The following is a 16,999-nucleotide window of genomic DNA, read 5'->3' on the forward strand; positions in this document are numbered from 1 at the left end:
ACTAGATTAACTATACTCTTACACAGAATGATAAGTTCCTCTCTGGTGTCACTTTAAAAACTGGTGGGAGTCTAGCTGAGGACAAGCATCAAGCTCATGCTTCCCATGAGAAAACTACAACGACTGCTATAAAGAGATGATGTGATTAATGATTTACCTGAATTGCACTTTTACCTCAAAGAAATGACAATAAAAAAAACACACCTCAAAGCAAACATTAAAGTAATCAGTGTCTCTTTTAATTTACATTCTCTAAGAAAAAGAACAGTAACACCTATTTAGAAAATCAATATTAATTTAAGCAGTTTACATGCTTTAAATGTGACATCTGAATTAGTAGGCCTGCAGTACAAATAAGACCGGCAGACCCGCAGCAAGGCACAAGAACATGTGTTTCAGTTGTATGGGCAGTTAGCCAAACAGAGATGAGCCTAATCCTAGATATACATTTATTGGAGATATGCACTGAAAAACATTCTTATTCTAGGTTAGACATAACTGTAACTTTTGCTCTATAAATTGCCTCGTGTTGTATAAACAAATACAACTGTTGAGCCTTGTTCTATCACAAAATGAACACTGTAGAACACAATTTACATAACTGATATAATCAATATTGGCTGGACAAATGTTTGCAAAACAGCGAATAAAAAAACACATCAAAATCTATGGCAATGCCTTTGCAGACAAAATCCTGTCTAGCCAGGTACAAAAACTATGAATGTCTTTTTTGAGAAAAAATATAATCACTATCAATATTATACATTGATTAGTGGTGTCCAAGATTAAGCAAAGAGCTACTGTAATGTATAGAAATAGTTTGACTGCCAAATGTTTAATGAGCAACATATTAAATGTACATTTATCCTCATGGTAACAGTCGTGTATGGTGCCAGCTAGTATTGTAGATCTGTTGGCTGTAGTACAATGAAAGACAGTAGAGCGTAACCTTTGACCCCATACAGTTTGGTCCCATGTCAGATCAGGGTCTTTTGTAGAGTGCTGCATTGGCTAAACAGCGATGTTTTTATGTCAACATGAACTACAGTGTACTTCTTGCTGTCATTCTATCTCAGACAAGACACAGCTCGAAACAAGAAGCGTGCTTTTCTAAAACTATTTATCTTGTAGCCCACTCACAAAACATTTCTTCATTTGCATAAATATGAGGCACAACCTCCTTTTGATCTAGGATGTTTTTTTCTCTTGCTACTTGTCATAAATGTCATATTTAATAGTTTTTTTATTTTTATTATTCCTGTGAGATAAGAGGAAATTCCCCCTAACCAATTAAAGCAATAAATCATTTAAACATAAATCAAACTTCTCTTATGAGAAACAGCAATTCACCCTGAAACAGTGCTTCTACTAGATATGAATTCTATCCTGATGTAGAAAATAGTTTTGTCAGGTCAGAGTGAGTTTCCTACACTGAAATTAAGGCATAAAAGAGTCTTTTATCTGCATTTATGAATCCATTGTGGTGGATAAAATAACTGAGTCAGATCCGATAACAACACAGAGAAAATTAAGATTTTCAGCACGCTGCTTCACTGCTCAAGTATTCTGTCCGTCGATGTCTGCTTCTTTATGGTCCTGTTCTGTCTCCTCCTGCGCGTCACCTTGCTCCCCGTTGATCTGGAACTTGTCATTGGCCCATTTGGGGCTATTGGTGTTGGGGCCCCCAGTGGCTTTGCGGATGATGAAACGCGCCCTTCCACGAGTGAAGCTTCCCCGTCCTCGCCCTCGGTTGTCCACCATCTTGCACTCTGCCTCCCGTTCTCTGTCGTCGTGCTGGGAGAAAAAGGATGGAGGTGTGTCAAGACAACAATTGCAAAAAAGTATAAACTTGTACTAGAATAAACTAAACGACACCGTGTTTGATTCAAACAGAGATGGGAGGCATGAATGGGAATGAGATCAACCCTACCAAGTAGTATTTCCTGCTCTTGGGAGTGAACTCTGGCTCCCAGTCTTCATTTTTTAGCTGTACATCCATGTTTGCCATCGTGTTACTATGTGAACAGTTTCCTGGATAATTGCCTCTGTTCCAGCTCCTTCCACGAATATGTACTTGCTGTGGTTGGACAAAAGACAAGGAATTCAGAAGGAGCTAAATCATCTCGACACATCCATTCCTCCAAACTTTGCTCCTTAGTCAATCCAGCATAATTTGTTAAACTTACAAATCCTCCACGTGGCCTTCCTCTTTCAACTGGTTCTGGTGACTCTGTTTGACCCAGTTGGACCTTTTCAAAGCCTTTATCTTGGGGATCAGACTTGCCATGGGGCAGATCTTCTTTTTGGGACTTAGAGGACGAGGAAGATGAGGACGAAGTTGAGCGAGAGCGCTTCTTCTGACTTTTCCTGTAGGAATGGCACATGCAAAATCCTTCATTGCCAACTCTTTATCATGCAGGGTAGATGAACAACAGTATCAAACATGTTAAGTTAATTGTAAACAATACTGGGCAGTCTCACATACTTTGATCTCTCGCTGGATTTGGATAACTTTTCTACAGATCTCTCTCTACTAGAATCTGGGGTATCTCCAACATCTTCTCCATGATCCTGCTTATAATCTCTGTCATGGATGGAATATTTTTTACGGCGCTCAATATCCAAGCGAAGGTCCATCGGGTCACCCGTCATTTTTTCCCCGGCATCCTGAGCAAATCAAAAACAGAACACAACGTCGTGGACAGACTTTGGATTAGCATGTAAATGCTATGAATCTGCTCTCAGCCAAGGTGGTTTTTAAACTAAACAGTAAGGTCCATGGGTAAAGAGGGGAAACCCTGTTAACAGCCAGCTGGCATTAACAAAACTAAGCTTTTGTGGAGTGAATTTTCCAGTGCACTTAAAGGGAAGAACTAGAAGTTTTGCATGTTTTAGGATTACCTTAAAATCTGAACCTTTCTCCAAAGCATGTGTTTTTAGATTGTTTTTTTTCTGCCTTCAAAGCAGCTATTTAAACATGGTAGGAAAATCAACTTGAAAATAATTAACAATTTGCTTCAGATAGGCAATCGGTCACTGTCAACATTTAGTCAGCTGTATTTTGTGTCAAAGTTAAGTTATTGCATGTTTAAATGTCCATAGGGTGTCATTTGAAAAACTCCTTACTGGGCATTCAAATGCTTGTGCGAAAGTCCAGTATCCAAGGCTTCAAGAATATGCTGCACTACAGCAAAAAAAAGCACCAGCATATTTCACATCCTCCTTGCTTGTATGGCTTCCATGTGTAACATTACGTCCAGCAGCCAATTCCCACATTTTGACCATCGGAGCTAAAGAGACATGGTGCTTTCAAGAATTCAAAGTGTTTTCGAAACAATCCCTGAATGTGCACAGTGAGGTATTTCCTGTTTCACACAAGTCTAAAGTCACTGTGAGTTGATTATCGTACTGTTCTGACCTGGACTGAAACCAATAGCTGCTTGTGGGGTGGGAAACCAATCTAGAAACTTTGAGGTATGCTTTGGGGAATAGTTGCAGGTGCCGACTATAAAGTATACACACTTCGTAGTTGTTGAGCAACTGTATGACATCGTTCTTTTACAATAGTGAAGAAAAAGAAAATAGGATTGTTAATGCTAATTTAAGTTTACTCACTTTAATATATTATAGTAGTATTTGTGCCTCATGGTTAACCATGTGTCCATGCGCATCAATAAAGAAATATTTTGAGAGTTTACTCAGAAAGTTAGGCACATAAATGTAAGCAGAGGTGCATAAAGTGTTTGCTGTTGGTTAATTCCATTCCTTATTTTTTAAAGAATACTTACGAAGACAATTGCTTAGAGTCCTTTGAACAGCTTTGGCACATTTGCTTCCATTTCTGAACTTATATGATTCATTAGCCTTGGTCAGGCTTGTGCCCACAGTCTAAGCAATTCACCATGTTTGAAGGCCATATATAACAAACAACAAAGTCAAAGTGCCTTATATTGCCTTTGCATTTCTTAGACTCTGTATCTCCCTTCAGGAAAAGCCACAGGCTTTCAGAGAGTGCGGTGTAAAGGCATCTGGCTTGCTCACTCGTTTGCTGTTGTTTGTTTTTTTTTCATTCTGCAAAATGTTCAGTCACCTTGTAAGTGCCATCCTCTGAGCTTTTCATCGCCTCAAAAAGTTGAGAGTGTTTCTTAAAAGCTCTTGGTGAAACATCGATTCTCCTGTGAGAAGGAAACACAGTTAAGACAAGATGATTGAATGCAAATTGCAAAATTAACAATACGGCCAAAACGACAAACTGCGAGCTACATTCAACTGCAAAGACGACACAAAACAGACAAAAGAAAAGAAAAATTGGTGGGAAAATAAAACTGACCTCCACCGAGCATGAGAACAAATAAGCAAAGATAGTGTGTTGATTTTCAGGTAGGAAAGGTGAGAGAAATACCTGAAAGCTGTTAAAAGAGGAGGTGAAGCCACAGCACACTGAAGGTGAGAGGGTCACTCAATAGGCGACTCTACCTGTGTATCTCTGGGCTTTTTCTTGGCTTCATCATTTCCTTCTCTGCAGCTCGTCTTTGGTACACGGTGAATCGCTCGTTAAGTGTCATTCCAGAGGACGGAAAGTGCTGAGCTGTTCAGGGACACGGTAAAAACGGCTGTTAAAGTAGTACGTGCTTCTACCGCCTTGTCACTTTTCCCATCCAACTGTGATGCTGCATTGAATTGAATATTACCATGTGACACAGGATTTTATAAACTGTAGGAAAACATAAGTAAGCGCTTAAGGCCTTGTTTTACAGTCCCCTAAAATACATAATGCTTTGGTTTGCAGAGAAACTGCATTTGTCATGAAGTCATTTTTTTACTAATTTGAAGGTTACAATGCTGAGTATGGCCAAATGAAATGGTTGAATCTTACTAAATTAAACATGTAGAGTGATTTGTGTATATATTATTAGAATACTCCACTCGTTAGTAATGACAGCAAATGAGGTTAGGACTCACCTTTTATGTGGTGAACGATGGTGACAATGTGTTGAGCAAACAGCTCGGAGGGACACCTCTGTGACGGAGCAGCTGGAACATGTTGAAAGATAGAGCGAAACTCCTGATCCTTTTTTGAGGCCTGCACAAGATCTTGAGACAACTGTCGCTCCTCAGCTAAAATATCAGAAGACCTGAAAATGAGGAAAAAAATGACTCGGGTGTGTTGCATTTTGGTTGAAAAGAATTGTTTAAAAACAGAAAACATGTCCTTCAGTCACATAACACAACATTCAAACAAGTAAAATATATTTATATAATTCTATTTAGGAATCAGTATATCATAAGTTTAGTATTAGCTACTGTTGCAATGTGTCCATCGGGACGTACGGATATGACGTCTGGCTCACTGAGGAAATCACCCAGTATCATTATGTGATGCTCACCTCATCAGGCTTTCTCCAAAGAAATCCATTCTCAGTTTAGTTTCTTGTTTTCTTGAGGACATGAAATGTGAGTCCTCTCCCCTGAGCTCTTTGTCAGAGCTCCTCCTTGGTGGTGGTGGTGTAGGATATGAGATGGAGGGAGATTTTGCCATCTTTCTGGCTTTACCACCCATGTCTGGGGACAGTCCCTCACATTTTTCCGCCAACTCCCTCTTGGCGAGCGCAGCAGCAATGGCCGCCGCTTTCTCCTGCTTTCGAGTGAGATATATGTCCTCCATGGCGTCAAGGTCACTGTTGGCTTCTTGTGAGTAGGCCACATTCTGCCATTTGCCAAAGCATTCATTAAACAGTTCCCGGGCTGAGTGAGTGACCTTGATCTTTGTCTTAGAGGACTCGTCACCATTGTGCCAGTCTTTGTGAATGGACTTTGAATTGGGCTTGATAATCGTCTCCTCCTCTTCCTCCCCGTCAGCAGACAGAAAAGGAGAAGCTTTCAAAAAGCTTTTCAGAGACACTTCACCATCAATGTCCTCTCTGTACTTTCTTGACACTGAGTCAGAGAGATTCGCGGAGGCTTTGCCCTTCATTTTGCCTTGATCCATATCCACATCAGTTGCTTCTGTGTTCTTGCCATTTTCCAAAGCTTTAGTTTTTTTTTTTTGCTCCTCCAAAAACCTAAACAATGACAAGAGATAAAGAGCTGCATCTAACTGGGCATGCAACTTGTGTGACAACTGCAGACATTTAACTGACAAGATGTCAAATTAGAGCATTTTGACAGATAAAATACTTATGTGACACCATTTTTCCTCTGGTGTTTTAGAAAATCTTATTTGTAAATGCTCTAATTTGACATTTACATCATTTGCCTTGTTAAACAATGTTGTTAAACAAGGCAAATAGTTTGAATCCCCTTAAATAACATTACATTTCAGTCTGTTAACCACATGTGACTACCCAGGATAAAATAACAGAAAAAAGTGTGGTCTTAAAAAAAGGCACATGAACACATTCAAGCAATAATCCATCACATTGCATCTGCAAATTGATAAAGTTTGCATAGTCTGATAAAACAATTTGAGAAAATAAGAGTAAAATCAGTCTTACTGTCTGAAGGCAAAGGATATTGCTGTTTTATCTCCATCCAGGTATTCCTCGTTGGAGAAGAAGTCAAAGCTTGAAAGCATTGGATTCAGACCTTCATGTGGGGTTATTTTGGTAGAGGATGAACTACTACACACCGACTTCCAAGAGGGGGCGCCGTTGCCGCAATCATTTTTGATTTTGGGGGAAGGACAAGACTGGTTAGTAGTTTGGCTGCTCTGACCAACAATAACAGCAGAACTTGCCAGAGGACTCGTTCTCTTTGGACTGCTGCTGCAGTCCGTCAGGCTCTGCCAGTTCCCCTTAGCTTTCCCACTGCATGAGCCTTCCTTGGCATCTCCTGCTAACACCCCGATGAGCTCCGCTGGCTTCACATCTCCCCCTCCTTCCTTTTCAACCTCCCCGGAGGCAGAAAGCTGCTCTTTCACATCTTTGGAGTTCTGGTTAGTCTGCAGCAAGGATGGCCTCCATTTGGAAGAGGAGGAGTGTGAGGAAGCGGAAGAATGCTGCGAGTGTCTGGATAATGGCGAGGAGGATCGATCAGAGTGATGAGAGTGATCACGAGAGGGGCTTCCCGAGCGTTGCTGGAGGTTTTGAGAGCGTCCTTGTGAATAGTTCTGCTGCTGATGCTGCTGTTGTTGTTGTTGTTGTTGTTGTTGTTGTTGTTGTTGTTTTTGAGGGTACTGCTTGTAATTCTTCCAGTTGGGTCGGAAGTTGTTGTTGTTATTGTTATAGCCACCGCGCTGATAGCGTCCACGTGGGAAGAAGCCACGCCCCCGGCCCCTGAAGTTGTACGGCCTCCGGAAGCCGCGGTGGTATCCCCGGAACTCACGACCATTGTGGTATCCCCTCGTATATTTCTTCTCCCGGTTATGAGCTGGAGAATGAGACCTTGACCACGACCGAGACCGAGACCTGGAGCTGTGAACAAAAGCAAAGAGGAAAAACAAGCACATAGTTATCATTTAATGCACAAATTAAGATGAATAGAGATACATAAAAAAAAGGGTGTTTCTGAGGATTGTAATGCAATCTAATACAATACTTCCTGAATCTGTAACCAACAGGTTCTTACCTAAACTCTTAACATTGACCTGAGACTCTCTTTTAACCTTTACTGAGCAGACAGACAGATACACCCCTCCTGTATATGTGATCATGTAGAGCTTTGACATTACACCAATGTAGTACAACCTGGTCACTCAGTTTATAAAAAAATCTTAAAACAAAGTGAAAAGGACACTGTAGAGTACTCAATGCCACTATGGCTAAATGGACAATGATAAACCCAGTAAACAGGAACAAAAACTGTTTCACTGATACATCTTTGGGGTAGAAAAGAAAAGATAAATGCTATGAGTTGACAAACAAATACCCCAAAATAACTTCTTAGATTGCCACTTAAACCATCCGTTTGAAAAGCAAAGATTTCTCATTGTGGTACAGAGCCAGGGTGCAAGGTCGGACTACGCCACATGGTGGCTCTGCTGCACTTGTTATAAAAAGCCTTCTGTCATCCAGTAGTCCGAACCCTAAACACAGTCTATAGATCAGACCCGTGATAAAGCATGTTCTCTTCAGCGGTTTGGATCAACCCATTTAAACATGATATCCACAAGTTTCCACGGACGTCTTTGAGGTTATGAATGTCGCAAATCTACTGCAAAACATCTAACTAGTTCTGATGTTTTTCTGTTAGTATTTTCTCCGCAACAACTGTACATCTTCAGCAACATTTAGACAACTGTCAATACCTAAAAAGAATCTGCTCAACAGTTTTCCAACTAGAATCTTAATATAATATAAAGACCTGCTGAAATGTGAGTATTTTTACAAATACGTACAAAGCCTATATATTGCAGAACAATACTCTAAATGGACAGGGCCGAGCAGTATAACGCTACATGCAAAGACATGCTAAAGCCATGTAAAAAGGTTAAAAAAAAGACTCACCTAGTGTGTTTTTGCATTGGAATACAGAGTGAGCAAGGAAAGCAGCGCACTGAGCAGCACTGCACACTCACATTGGGAGCTACAGATACTACTTCTCCTCTAGCCAGCTATGAGCAGAGAGGAGCAGAGCGTCACATGGACCATGTGAAAGGAAAAAAAAACTCTTCTACTCCAATCCTTTGACTCTATGCATGCCAACTATACTGGCTGTTTAACCAGTTCAGTGAGACATTTTTACTATGCTGACTGTTCCACCAAAGTACTATCAAAATCCCAATGTGGTTTCAGTGTATACAATGCACTATGGTTTCTCTTATTAAACATTAAATGAGCCCAAAGTACGTGTTTTGCAGCAGTCTGCATCTGTGGTCCATTTAACTACTGAGGTGGTTAAAGATATGCTGACAGTGAAAGGGGAGTCAAGAGGAAAACGTTTGTTTTAAGTCATCAGACCTGCAAACATGTTGGAGATGTTTGCTTTTCTTAGAAGATGTAGGTTAATATGTGTGAGAATTAAAAAAAAAATATTTTTGTAATTGAATCTGTGTTTATACACAAATCATGCTAATGTGTACATTCAGTGTGAGAATTAAAAAAAAAAAAAAAAATGTAATTGAATCTGTGTTTATACACAAATCATGCTAATGTGTACATTCAGTGCTTGCACATTTCCGGTGTGACCACAAACATATTTGCACATGAGAAAGGTGGGCACAGGAAGAGTAAACCATTCGATTCCTTCCATGTCTCTTCTTCATGCTTACTTTAATACATTCTACAACACTGCCAGGAAAAGAGCCGCCCAGCCATTATATTACCACACCACAGTCATTCTGCCAGAAACGGCAAAGGCATCAGAGTGAAGCTTCACTTTTTCTTCCAAACGCACATCATATCCAGCCGATAACCCCACAACCAGGCCATTTCTATTCAAGCAAACTGACCAACAACAAATGCTGCCCTCTTGATTAAATATTTTCATATGCCACTACTCATAATATGAAAATGTTTTCCCATGAAATGCAAACTGCAATAATATTCACCCTTACTTAAGTAAATTCACAAACCGGCAGCTGAACTCTTTCTAAAACATCAATTTCCTCTTGATACAGAAGCCAGAGTCTAGAGTCTGAATCCAACCCAAATCCATTAATAAGCTTCATGCTGCACCAGCTCTCCAGAGTTCATGAGAACTAAAGTAATAAAGTCCAGGACAAGACAAAAAGGTATTCCAGATGGGAATCAAAAAATGATGTAGCTAACAGGACATGCTGACTATAACAGAACAGAAAGCTGCCTGTTGACATACCCACTGTCACAACTGAACTACCTGCATGCATATTTTTCACATGTCAAATCTTACCAACATGATGCATGGTTATCTCTTTAAGATAAGATTTACTAGATAGAACTTGACGGGAAAAGTGGCTTAGCAGGAAATAGAGGGTGATGAATAGTTATGTCTGTGCATAACAAGGCGGCACTTTACCTGCTGCACCAGCTGCTAGTTAGTTAGTCATTAGGTGGGTCAAGGCATTCTTCATTAATTTGTACTAAATACTATATTTTTCAAAAATCAGTTATCAAGCCTTGCTTTAAAGATTCTGATTTGGGAAAAAAAGAGGCATCTCCAACAATGAAGCAAAATGCAGTTGATCTTGACCACACAAAAACAACACAGCCAGATAGTCCATAAAACGGCACTCTACCGGTGATGGCGCTTCCTGGACCGAGATCTGGAGCAGCTTCTTGAGTGGGAGGTGGAGCGGGATCTTGACCGGGACCTTGAGCGGCTCCTGGACTTTGAGCGGCTCCGAGACCTCGAGGCAGATTTTGTGGCTCTGGACATCACTGCAGCCAGCCAACCTCAAACTGTAGTACAAAAGAGTTGTACAGCCGAGTTAGGATTTTGTCAACGGTAAACAAAATGAAATAAAATTGGTTATTCAATCACCTTATCAAGGCATTGGCTGCATAGAATGGATATTAATCATTAACGATTATCACGGAAGAAAAATAAAAACAATTTAAAGCGAGTCAAGAGTCAAGAAATCAAGAAATTCAATATCCGACAGAGATGAGTCATCCGAGATGCACTTCAAAAGAAGTCTTAGTGGAAAAGCTGAGTGAAGAAACAGAACAGCTGTGAAAAAGGAAGAAGGCAATAGTGTAGGGCATCCAAACAGAACCAGTTTTATTTGGTCGCTGATCATTTGCATAAAGGGCAGTCGTATGTCAGTCATCTGACTACTTAACTGCTGAGCCCCCTATAAAATATAAATACAAAGTTAGTTATCAGTAAGGTGTGCTATACTTTTCCTCCACTACAGAATATATACTGTTAATCGGGTGATCTTGTGAAAAAAACTGGGATTTTTTGTTATGTCGTTTTCAAAAGAAAAGACAATACATTTTTCAAATAAGATGAGCAAAGCTTAGCCAGCATGTTCAGTACTATTTATCTTCAAAGTCAGTCTCAGTCCGTCACTGCGCTTCTTTGAATTTTTTGCCCATACATATAAGATAAGTCTCTTCAATCAACTCCAAACCTTACCACATATGCACACCTTTAAAACCTCTAATACCCTGTAGTTTCATATGGTTAAAACGTGTGAACTCCACCAAGGCCACAGAGAATGTGACAACAATACAAAGTTGAAGGTGTGAACAGATGTTGCTTAAAATATTTTGTAAACAAGTCTGAATCATATTGAGGAAGTAATGACCATATTTTGAACTATGTTTCCCAAATATAATGCTGAGCTGCAAAAAGGCAAATATTTAAGGTTCACCTGACTAGATGAGAAAATAGCTTATTTCCTCTGTAGCCACTTCACCATAACACTTTTGCATGTGCTGCAAATCTGCTACCAGAGAGATGCTCACTTTGGACTGCATGTTCTGTGCACAAAGACTTCGGTATAGTTTCACTCCAAATTATGTTTCTTCTCGACTCCTCTCTATAGCAGGAGCGCCCGGTTCTTTCCAAGGTCCACATGGCATTATCTATGACACATGATCCTCGGACTACAGGACATGCCAGGGATCATATAAATGTTCTTTCATTATGAGTCATCTTCAAGGACTTTGGACAGAGGAAATTGCCAACTGCACATGACGGGGATTTAAAAACCAGTGCACGCTATCACATAAGGGTCCCAGTGTGCATCCATAGCTACTATTTTGGTTGAGCACTGAAATGTATCCATCTTCCCCCGCCTCCTCCTCATGCTCTGTGAACTTCCCACTCTACTCATTCCTGGCAGCTTGTTGTTTTTGGCTTTCAGAGAATAATTTCCTGAGGTTCCAGCCTCAACAGACCGTCGGCTTAGCTTACGCTGCACATTTCTCGAATGGCATTCAGATGTGCCCCTTTCCAGCACATGGTAGCTAGACAGTAAAATAAATGAATTGTGCCAGTCTGCTAAATTTTTGCTTTACATATACTGGGGGAAGTTGACCTTGAAGGATGAAAATTTAAAGGAGCAGACTGTAAGATTAAGCTGGATTTATTGGCAGAAGTGGGAAATAGTGTTCATAACTATATTTTCATCAGTGTATAAATTACCTGAAACTAAGAATAGTTTTTGTTACCTTTTTTAAAATAAGCCATTTAAATCTACATACGGAGCTAGTCCTCTTCAGGGACTCAGTCATATTAGATTTTTAATGTTTTCACCTGAAGGCCACCGTAGTTCTCAGACACGCTTGCAAACGGAGGGGTGAACGGAGGGGTATTCAATTGGTTGCAATTTGCAACTTCACCACTAGATGCCACTAAATCTTATACACTGCTACTTAATTTGTATTGGATTATTCTACATTTGTTGTAATTGCTGTAATTAAATGTTTTAAACCAACAAATCTGTGTTCCAGACATTTTCATATGGCTGAAAATATTTCCCTTTGAATGGGGGTGATCAGAAACTGTCGATACAAAGCTATTGTTGCCCAGTCAAAATAGTATTGCATTATGACTCCCTGCCTTCTGTATTCATTATAAAAAAACTAGTTGGTAGAATCGAGCAGTGGGATCGTTTCCGATAGCTTTTCTCTTAACGCTTGATTAATAACCAGCTGCAGCTGTCCCGGCAGCACACTGTGTGGGCGGTAGCCTAATCACTGAGATTTCAGCCTCTCTGAAGGGTAAGCTTAGTCTTTAATCACTCACTACTACATTTGTGTACACAAACCGGTTACTGACACATGTGCAAACACGTATGTCTTACTACACTTGTGGGGACTTTTAGTTGTCCCTAATGTTGGCTTTTACACCTTCACCACATCCTGAACACTGAACAAACCACTTCGTCAACTGCCAACCTCTCCCGTGCGCTTGTCACTACACTGCCAACTCTGCACTAAATCATACAGTTGATGACGCATACACAAACTGCAGCAGCAGGAAAATAAAACATCTTGCCTGGTTTAAAGTCTAACTCCAGTCTTCTTGGGGTTTTTCTTTCCGAGTTTTACCACTGGGTGTCCTTGTTATTGATCATCTATGCTTGTATTATCAGTTGTAAGATTTTGAGATAGATAATATTGGTTTTAATGTGTTAATTGACCAAAGATGAACTTCCCTCACAAAAGAATCATCTTGAAGTTATTTGATTGGTATCTTAAAGGACAATCTTGTTCACGTTATTGAACCAAGAACAAACAATAAAAGTAGGTCTTCAACACAAAACAAGTATGGTGAGTTGACATGTTTTATGATACACTGATAATGCTTTGCACGGAAAAAAGTTCAAGAACACACACACACACACACGATTAAGAGCCCCCCTTATACGAGTATGGAGCGACAGCTGTATAATCCTCATCAGCTGTTTATTTCATGTAATGGCAAAAGTAGCTCTGATCAACAATGGTCCAGCAACTCGATACATAGCTCAAAGCATATCAGAAGAAACACTCCACTCATCAACTGCTCTATCATTAAGACTTGGAGGCCACGGTGGCAGCTGGAATCACACTTGCTATCTATATGTGCCCCTGAGACACCCCGCTCGCTATTTCAGAAAAGCCACAGCAACTGCCACTGGCTCAATCTTTGGATATTGAAATGTGGCAGTCCCTTTTAGTGCTCCCTCAAGACACTTCACGTGCTGAGGCAGTTAATGGATAGTAAAGCCGCTGGTCGAGCTGTTTAACACAAGATAAACCTTTCAGCTTCCTTCGTGGGTTATTGAATTTCAAAAAACTTATTCTGAATAGCCTGATTTATTCAGCAGAGTTTTGTTTGTCTTCAGGGAGCTACTGTAAGTGCTAAAGAGACAAATGGATGACCTCATGCAGAGAGTTCCTGCAACATTATTCATTGCTAATCGCCTACAATGACAGATGAGAACACCATTCAGCTTTGCAATGAACTTGGCCGAAAGTTTAATGATAACACGATCCAAGTTGCAGCTTACTTCCTGCTAACTAAAGCAGTTCGATATAACTCAGCGAGTTTTTTTGGAAGGATTTGCGTCGCTTTTTCGTCATTTATTTCTTTTTCGAAAACGTTCTTCATCAACAGTAAAAGGTAGCGTCTTCCACTTCACGATTTCCAGGCTACTTTTGCCTGAAAAATGTCATACAGCTCACACCGACATGATCCTCAACTGTCTGTCATCACCATGTTCAGTCGGGAACAGCCTAGCCAACGATGAGAGGACTATCTTTTGAAAATGCGTACAGTTGTTGTTTGTGTTTTCCTGCGCCTTTATGTCCCTGCATGAAGCATTTAGACACAGTTGGTGTTCATCTTGTTATCATGAGTCATGAGTGGCATGTTGTATCACCAGAATGCTTTCATTTTTTGCAGTAGGGAGTCCAGTGTTACAGATATTAAAATGTCCTGTTTCTTGGCACCACCCATGTCAACTTTGGCAACACGTCCGAGCCACATACAGATACATGCAAAACAGGATTGTTAAATGCTCAGTTAACCTATATTCTCACAAAGAAGGTGGCTTGCACACAAGTGAAAACAAAAGTGATCAGTAATGCTGCTTCTGGCACACCTTTTCATTGTGTGTGTGTGTGTGTGTGTGTGTGTGTGTGTGTGTGTGTGTGTGTGTGTGTGTGTGTGTGTGTGTGTACTTTTGCACTGCTGGTGTTTGTTTTAGAGGATCAACCAGGACCCGGCAGCCCAACAGGAAATTACATTATAATGTTTTCATTTATTTTTTTTTTTGCTTCATTGGATGCCAGAAATAGTTTCAAGTTGGACCACAAAACCCACATTTACAGTAAACTCTAAAGATAACCTAAAGTCTAAGAGACAATTCTTGATGCTGTGTTTGACATGTTGGGCTTGGTTCAAGATCTCAGCTGTTTACAGTAGGTGGAGGGACAACTTAGTGAAACCTGCAATCACAACAGTCATTGTGCTAACCACTAAAAACAACTGGTAAAGTCAAACAACTCCTATATTGAGTTCCTCCTTCAGTCCTCTGGTGGTCCAACGGGTGCACAGTAAAAAAAAAATAACTAAACCGTTAAACAAAGATCAAGATATAAACGTCGACTTATGGCTAAGACTGCTGAGCTTCCAGCAAATTATTCAACCCTTGAGCTACTTCACAGATGTTTTCACTACACTTGGTAGACATCACCTTAAATGACATCACTTTACTCCAAAAGGAAAGCATATCAAAGCCAGCGGGGTCATGTCCTGAAGGATAGACATCCAGTGCATCCTCCTGGAGTTTCCTCATGTACATCCATAGACTTTAGGGTGCATCCTAATGCGTAATGACGCACGGGATCAAGCGTGACGGAAAATGATCAATCTATCAGTAATACGGACTTTAACATCACATCAGGAGATCATTCAGAACCATGGCTCCCTCTCAGAGTCAGACAATGTACTTTTGATACTTTTTCTTGTCACTATTTGTGTGCAGAAATGTCATTTCGAGTCAGAATCTGGCGGCAAATAATGTTCCATAGAGTGATTTTGTATTGGCAAAGGATTAACCCTGTGCTGGGCAACGACTCGTTTTCTATGTTGCTGCCTGCCATTAAAAAATACATTTTTATTTTTTTTTTACAATTATTTTCACTTTCGACCATGATATAAAATAATATTATATGGAGAAGGAAAAAAAATAAAAAAAACCCAAAACTACTCACCGGTCAGCGTTGTCGTTCAGTGTTGTCGCGTCACATCCAAGCAGCGCTGCGTAATATTGCAGAAACGAGTTAAAAGGCAATGTGTTCCTTGTCTTCTGTTTGTCTGCGCTGCTGTGCCCAGCTTATGTCAAGCGTGTGTCTAAGTGTGTGTGTGTATGAGTGTATGTATGAGTGTGTGTATGTGTGTGTGTGTGTGTGTGTGTATGTATGTATGTGTGTGTGTGTCGGCTGGAGAAAGGGGGTGTGACCGCCCGGTGCTGCTAAACAGTTTCATGTTTCCTTCCGCCTTCACATCGCTGTGAATGAGTCGAGTCCAGTAAACCCCTGTGCTGGAAACACAATCAACAAATAGGTCCTCCGTTCCATTAATGCCATCATTCTGTCAGAGAAGCCCAATAATCCCCGATGAAAACTCACAGTAGTAACCATGGCCCCTACAAGGAACAGCTACTGTGGATAATGTGTCTGTTGTATAGCCTACTGGTGTTGAACAATGTGTGTACAGTGCTCTTCTGTATTGATTACATCCCTTTTTGTTTGTTATGAATATAATGTTATTTCCTTGTTCCTTTTCACCTCGTCCCCAGCTATGCACAGCACATTCATTGTAGTAAAGTCCAGTTTTTATTTGTACTTGGCCTATGTACGCGTGGAGTTATTGTGTTTTGGACTTGAATCTACTCGAGTTAATGTTTTAAAGTCTTGCAACTTGAATGACTTTTGTCTGTGTTCATTAATGTTTTCAGTATATATAATACATGTAAAAAAAAAAAAAATAACAATAAATGTTCAAGTTTAAAGTAAGTTATTCTTTTTTTTTTATTTGATTATGTTGTAGTCTGGCAGTCAGTATTTCACTGTTTAAGAGTGATTTGGATGGAATACGTTTTTTGATTGAATGTAAATAAATAAATAAATAATAATCTTCTCTTTATAAAGGGCTGGTGTTTAAGTGGCTCATGATCTGTTCCAAAGGTTTTCCCTCCTGCCAAGAAAAGATTTTGGGGGAAAACTACTAAAGCGTTCATATGTACATATAACATTCATTGGTATTGATTTAAGATACTGACAAGGTTACTGAGTCATTGCTGCCTTTTTACCTTTTCAACCATGCCTGCTTTGTAGAGCAAATATTCTAGGAGGACTATTTCCAGTTAGGAACTATGTGTTTAGTTGTACTTACTCTATAATATATCAACTGTGCTATTCTATGAAGTGTCTATTTAATGATATTCCATTCAATTTACTTACATGTTAGCAGTGTAGCAGGAGAAGCTTAATTAGACTGTTTTTGTAAAGCTCAGAATTATTTGTCAGCTGGGAGTCACACAAGGCATGACTCTAGGATCTCTTATCTTCTGGTTGTTTTTGGCTTGTTTTCAATATCAATATGTTCAACACATACAACATTCCAGGAAAAGGAAAAT

The 16,999-nt window shown here is 40.0% G+C and overlaps 1 protein-coding gene across 2 annotated transcripts; it reads right to left on the reverse strand.

The window, feature by feature from the left end:
• Nucleotides 1–217: 217 nt before the first annotated feature.
• Nucleotides 218–15,714, reverse strand: thrap3a (thyroid hormone receptor associated protein 3a). 2 transcript variants are annotated; one of them, XM_054622044.1, is made up of 11 exons: nucleotides 15,573–15,714; nucleotides 10,154–10,316; nucleotides 6,495–7,412; nucleotides 5,388–6,062; nucleotides 4,963–5,135; nucleotides 4,477–4,588; nucleotides 4,091–4,175; nucleotides 2,486–2,667; nucleotides 2,187–2,367; nucleotides 1,931–2,077; nucleotides 218–1,794 (listed from the first exon to the last, which is right to left on the reverse strand). In XM_054622044.1, the coding sequence occupies exons 2-11, from the start codon at nucleotides 10,291–10,293 to the stop codon at nucleotides 1,558–1,560; spliced, it is 2,850 nt and encodes a 949-aa protein (XP_054478019.1). In that variant the 5' UTR covers nucleotides 10,294–10,316; nucleotides 15,573–15,714; the 3' UTR covers nucleotides 218–1,557. The 2 variants fall into 2 exon arrangements, with proteins under 2 accessions (XP_054478019.1, XP_054478020.1); XM_054622045.1 differs by lacking the exon at nucleotides 15,573–15,714 and adding an exon at nucleotides 10,399–10,552.
• Nucleotides 15,715–16,999: the final 1,285 nt, after the last annotated feature.

Source organism: Anoplopoma fimbria, chromosome 20, assembly GCF_027596085.1.
Source record: "Anoplopoma fimbria isolate UVic2021 breed Golden Eagle Sablefish chromosome 20, Afim_UVic_2022, whole genome shotgun sequence".
NCBI lineage: Eukaryota > Metazoa > Chordata > Actinopteri > Perciformes > Anoplopomatidae > Anoplopoma > Anoplopoma fimbria.

Bases quoted from the DNA above. Each gene is read 5' to 3' on its own strand.
- thrap3a (XM_054622044.1), bottom strand. From the start codon at position 10,293: ATGTCCAGAGCCACAAAATCTGCCTCGAGGTCTCGGAGCCGCTCAAAG. The intron at 6,063-6,494 runs GTAAGACTGATT...GTCATTGTTTAG, and splicing joins ATATCCTTTGCCTTCAGACA to GTTTTTGGAGGAGCAAAAAA. The intron at 1,795-1,930 runs GTAGGGTTGATC...TTTTTCTCCCAG, and splicing joins AGAGCAGGAAATACTACTTG to CACGACGACAGAGAACGGGA.